This window comes from Olea europaea, unplaced genomic scaffold, assembly GCF_002742605.1.
Source record: "Olea europaea var. sylvestris unplaced genomic scaffold, O_europaea_v1 scaffold5071, whole genome shotgun sequence".
NCBI lineage: Eukaryota > Viridiplantae > Streptophyta > Magnoliopsida > Lamiales > Oleaceae > Olea > Olea europaea.
This window is the reverse complement of record NW_019263387.1, coordinates 1-5,687: the sequence shown is the minus strand read 5'-3', so window position 1 is coordinate 5,687 and position 5,687 is coordinate 1. Positions and strand designations below refer to the sequence as shown.

General features: G+C 35.1%; 1 protein-coding gene across 2 annotated transcripts; it reads right to left on the bottom strand.

Moving 5' to 3' along the window:
- Window positions 1–249: 249 nt before the first annotated feature.
- Window positions 250–5,496, bottom strand: LOC111388572 (methylmalonate-semialdehyde dehydrogenase [acylating], mitochondrial-like). Of its 2 annotated transcripts, none has more exons than XM_023013327.1 (9): window positions 5,325–5,496; window positions 5,054–5,151; window positions 4,581–4,652; window positions 4,324–4,485; window positions 2,022–2,100; window positions 1,739–1,893; window positions 1,494–1,557; window positions 580–659; window positions 250–402 (listed from the first exon to the last, which is right to left on the bottom strand). In XM_023013327.1, the coding sequence occupies exons 1-9, from the start codon at window positions 5,353–5,355 to the stop codon at window positions 265–267; spliced, it is 879 nt and encodes a 292-aa protein (XP_022869095.1). In that variant the 5' UTR covers window positions 5,356–5,496; the 3' UTR covers window positions 250–264. The 2 variants fall into 2 exon arrangements, with proteins under 2 accessions (XP_022869095.1, XP_022869094.1); XM_023013326.1 differs by lacking the exons at window positions 4,324–4,485; window positions 4,581–4,652; window positions 5,054–5,151; window positions 5,325–5,496 and adding exons at window positions 2,184–2,345; window positions 2,441–2,512; window positions 2,916–3,013; window positions 3,187–3,361.
- Window positions 5,497–5,687: the final 191 nt, after the last annotated feature.

The following is a 5,687-nucleotide window of genomic DNA, read 5'->3' as shown; positions in this document are numbered from 1 at the left end:
TGGGGGGTCTTGTGGAGGGAGTGAGAGAGAGATTGGTAGAAAAGGAAATACAGTTAAAGAAGCTGTAAATGTACGAAGAATTTTTGGATGACTAAATGATAATGAAGGTTGTTTTGGTGTCAATCGTGGCTAGGATGATCAGACCAAAATTATAGAACAAAGCCTCGATTGGAGATTATGTTTTTTGTGGCCAACCTTGCATGTATTAGCATGTCTTTGATCCAAGCAGTAGTATACTTATTATGAAACTTTTCCCCCTAGATGTTAATAATTTAACACTACTCCATAAAATTTGATTGAAATGAAAAGGTCATTTCGAGCATGCAAACTACTTACTGTATTTGAGCCAACAAATGATACAGCTTTAATATCGTCATCATCACATATAGCATTAACAATGTCCTACAAGAAAGAACAAAAAAGATGAAATGTGAAAGATACAGAATGAAAGCTACAAGCTACAGATCCCAGATGAATAAATTACCCTTAAGAAAAGGTTCTTTTCGGGATTTCAAATGATTACTGGTGTCATTAAGGAAGAAAATAGCAGTAGAAAATGATTGAACGAACAGAACATACATTTGTGCCATGCACAATATTCAGGACACCATTAGGCAAACCAGCCTCCACGGCCAACTCGGCAAGAATCATAGAAGCCCCTGAAACAAAATAAGGAGCAAAACATTTGTAACTTCGAAATAATCCAGACTGCAGACAATAATTTTCAAGTTGAAGAAATGTCTTGTGCATATCTGATAACCTCATATTGATAGCCACACCAAAAAATTTTAACAAAAAATACCAATAAAACAAGGTTAATTGAGAAACATGACTACCAATGTATAAAGAGTTGAATGCAATAATTAATTGAAACGATTTTCAGATGGGTAAACAAGTCCGGAAGCCATTGCATAAGGCTCAAGAGAATTCAGCCATAGAGTGAAGTCTACTTTTTTGAGTAATGAAAATAATTGTAAAGGTTGGAGTCAACTTACCACAGAATTATACGGAAAAGTTGTCATACTATGTAACGTCACAAATGCTAGATAAAGAATACATCGATAACCCTAATGCATTGATAACCCTTAAATGGAATAGTTCGTGCTCTCTTGAAATAAGTTGTAAATTTGCCATACATTTAGATACAGATGTAACTAAACAAGCAGTGAGATGCTGATTAGATAAGTTTCATCAAAAGAAAAGGCAGTACGAACGTCTGTCAATGTGTAGAGACAGCAGCGTATTGGTGTAATGGTCCAAGTTTATACACTCCAAGCAATATCTCACTAAACTCAAAAGAAAAAGAAGAATATTATTTAAAGCTATTCACATTTTCTACACAATTAATACTCATATCAGCTTAGGACAACATTGTCTTAGCCAGTTAGGATCCTAAATTATTCTTTCGCACCAGAATGCCAGATGCTAAAACATTAGGAAGCAAACAACTGATTTAGTAATATACACTAGAATACTTAAAAGAAAATAGTCACCTGGATCTTTTTCAGATGGCTTTAGGACGAAGGTATTTCCACATGTAACTGCAACAGGAAACATCTGCATGAAGTTGCACATGAGATTATACTAGATTGATTTACCAGAACTTCAATATTATTTTCCCCACCAAAAAAAGGGAAGAAAAATATGATATGATAAGAAAGAAAGGAAGGAAAGGGGCATTGATAGATCTGAATGAAAGGGAAAGCACTTGAGAAAAATAAAGAGAAAGTATAATTACCCATAAGGGAATCATTGCAGGGAAGTTAAAGGGGCAAATCCCAGAACAAACACCAAGAGGTTCTCTAATGCTATAGGTATCAATTCCGCTTGACACGTTGGAAACATACTCTCCCATTTGAAGTGTTGCCATCCCACATGCATGTTCCACCACCTCTTCAAGAAAATAAGCACAATAATTAAGAACTCGCGGCAATGATTAAGAGTTCAGTTAGAATAAAATGAATAAATACATTCACACACGCACATATATATATATATATATATATTATAAAGGTACTAACCTAGCCCACGGAACACATCACCCTGTGCATCCTTAAGTGTCTTCCCTTGTTCGGTGGTAATGTTCAAGGCAAGCTTATCCTAGAAGAATTGTAATAGTTCTAATCAGTATTAATGACAAGCAGAATAAAAACCAATTAGGTAAAACAATTCAACATGCTAACCATGTTTTTACGAATAAGATCTTGCAGCTTAAACATAATGCGTTGCCGTGCAGTAATTGGTGTGTTCCGCCAGGATGGAAAGGCCTGTTTTGCAGCAGAAACTGCAGATTTGAACTCATCGTTTGTAGTTAACGGTACTTGTGAAACTACCTCTTGTGTTGCCTATGATATCAACCAATCAAAGAAAATAAACACTAAAGAAATGCGTATAACTAAATATAAAGAAACTGTGTTGTTACAACATTTCAATCACTTACTGGATTCAAGACATCAATTGAGTCTGATGATTCTGAATCTACAAATCTACCACCAATAAGATTTGGCACTCTCTGAATTAAAAAAGATTAATGCAATAATTAACCCAAAGGTTGATGCATACACTAAGTACATGAACTTAGCAAGCGAAAGAGAAAAATAATGAAAACCAAAACTATGACATTCCTGCTTACGCTTTTTATTGTTTTATCCAAAATTCAGGGGTTAAAGGCTTTTTTTTTTTTTTTTAACAACTTTAACACCCTTTTGTTCCTTATATTCTTCTACTTCACACTAAAATGAGCATAATTGGAATTCCCAAAGCAGACATATATAATAAAATTCAATAATTCACATTATGCATTTTCATCTTCCACAGGTTCTTTGTTCATAGAGCATCAAGTACAATAAAAATGGAAAAAACTGTAAACAAACTATTATGGTATAAAAACAAATCAAAAGAGAAATAGTACTCACAAGCGAATTTCCATGTCTCCAAGACGGTTCAGCAGCAGTTGAAAACTGAGAATTCGCAAGCGCAAATATCCGAGGACTCAACAGCCTCACGTTCCTCACTAAAGAAACACCAAGACACAAATATAAACACACGTAAACAATAATCAAATCAAAGATTAGGGCTTCAAGCTGCAACTTAATCAACCAATTCGCTATAACGCATAAGATACCCATATTCATCAAACGATCGAATAAAAAAAAAAAACGCACGCTCAAGAATTAAATTGAATACCTCGTTGAAGTGAAAGCTGCAGCAGCACCATCGCAAGTGTTTGATGAAACAGCAATCCCGTTGCAACCCTCTGGCCGTATCTGCGTCACTGTGGTGTGTGCGTTTGAAGAGAGAGAGAGAGATCAGCTGGCAATTACTTGTAATTTATTTTGAAAATAAGTAGAATACCATGTAATTGTGGGTGACGGTGGCCCAAAGGGATCATCTTTATCAAATAAATAAGGAAAAATTGCAGCAGAAGCCTTAAATCTTTAAAAACACTTATAGACTTTTTCCAAATATTTGATTTGTGACAGTTGTCACCCCGAACCTTTACATTTGTTGTAGTGAAGGCCCTTTTGGACAGAAACCGTTCAAACGCCCTTCAATTGACCGCCCAAATAAAAAATTGACCACTTCGATTTCGACCTGAACTTACGTATGTATTTCTTAGCCAAAAAACCCCATGGACCTTAATGTTTTGCCTGACTAACGTGCAGTTATGTTCGTCCCGAAACGTGTTGATCCTTAAGCTACAGTATTGTCGTTTGTAGGCATACAATTGTCATGGACAATTCTCTTGACATTTTGGTTAAAAGTGATCAATTTTTTATTTGGGCGGTCAACTGACGAGCGTATGGACGATTTCCGTCCAAAAGGGCCTTCAATGCAACGAATGTAAATGTTAGGGATGACGACTGCCACAAATCAAAAGTTTGGAGAAAGTCTGCAAGTGTTTTAAAGGTTTGGAGCTTCTACTGCAATTTTTCCTTTTAAATTTGGTAAGTTGGACCTTTTTCCATTTTTGACAACTCAGTAAAAAAGTGACCTTTATTACAATTCTATAAACAAGTAAAACTCCTTGTTCGGGAAGATCTTAGGGCCTGTTTGACTGGGGTGAGAATTCCATAGAAAATGAAATTTAAATTATGAAGATTACATAAAAGCCTACTTTTCAAAATCTCATTTCATAAATTATATGCAAAGTTTAGTATTTCAAAAATCGAATTTTTTAATTTATCATAATTATAAAAGTCTTCCCTTGTTCGGTGGTAATGTTCAAGGCAAGCTTATCCTAGAAGAATTGTAATAGTTCTAATCAGTATTAATGACAAGCAGAATAAAAACCAATTAGGTAAAACAATTCAACATGCTAACCATGTTTTTACGAATAAGATCTTGCAGCTTAAACATAATGCGTTGCCGTGCAGTAATTGGTGTGTTCCGCCAGGATGGAAAGGCCTGTTTTGCAGCAGAAACTGCAGATTTGAACTCATCGTTTGTAGTTAACGGTACTTGTGAAACTACCTCTTGTGTTGCCTATGATATCAACCAATCAAAGAAAATAAACACTAAAGAAATGCGTATAACTAAATATAAAGAAACTGTGTTGTTACAACATTTCAATCACTTACTGGATTCAAGACATCAATTGAGTCTGATGATTCTGAATCTACAAATCTACCACCAATAAGATTTGGCACTCTCTGAATTAAAAAAGATTAATGCAATAATTAACCCAAAGGTTGATGCATACACTAAGTACATGAACTTAGCAAGCGAAAGAGAAAAATAATGAAAACCAAAACTATGACATTCCTGCTTACGCTTTTTATTGTTTTATCCAAAATTCAGGGGTTAAAGGCTTTTTTTTTTTTTTAACAACTTTAACACCCTTTTGTTCCTTATATTCTTCTACTTCACACTAAAATGAGCATAATTGGAATTCCCAAAGCAGACATATATAATAAAATTCAATAATTCACATTATGCATTTTCATCTTCCACAGGTTCTTTGTTCATAGAGCATCAAGTACAATAAAAATGGAAAAAACTGTAAACAAACTATTATGGTATAAAAACAAATCAAAAGAGAAATAGTACTCACAAGCGAATTTCCATGTCTCCAAGACGGTTCAGCAGCAGTTGAAAACTGAGAATTCGCAAGCGCAAATATCCGAGGACTCAACAGCCTCACGTTCCTCACTAAAGAAACACCAAGACACAAATATAAACACACGTAAACAATAATCAAATCAAAGATTAGGGCTTCAAGCTGCAACTTAATCAACCAATTCGCTATAACGCATAAGATACCCATATTCATCAAACGATCGAATAAAAAAAAAAAACGCACGCTCAAGAATTAAATTGAATACCTCGTTGAAGTGAAAGCTGCAGCAGCACCATCGCAAGTGTTTGATGAAACAGCAATCCCGTTGCAACCCTCTGGCCGTATCTGCTTCACTGTGGTGTGTGCGTTTGAAGAGAGAGAGAGAGATCAGCTGGCAATTACTTGTAATTTATTTTGAAAATAAGTAGAATACTATGTAATTGTGGGTGACGGTGGCCCAAAGGGATCATCTTTATCAAATAAATAAGGAAAAATTGCAGCAAAAGCCTTAAATCTTTAAAAACACTTATAGACTTTTTCCAAACATTTGATTTGTGACAGTTGTCACCCCGAACCTTTACATTTGTTGTAGTGAAGGCCCTTTTGGACAGAAACCGTTCAAACGCCC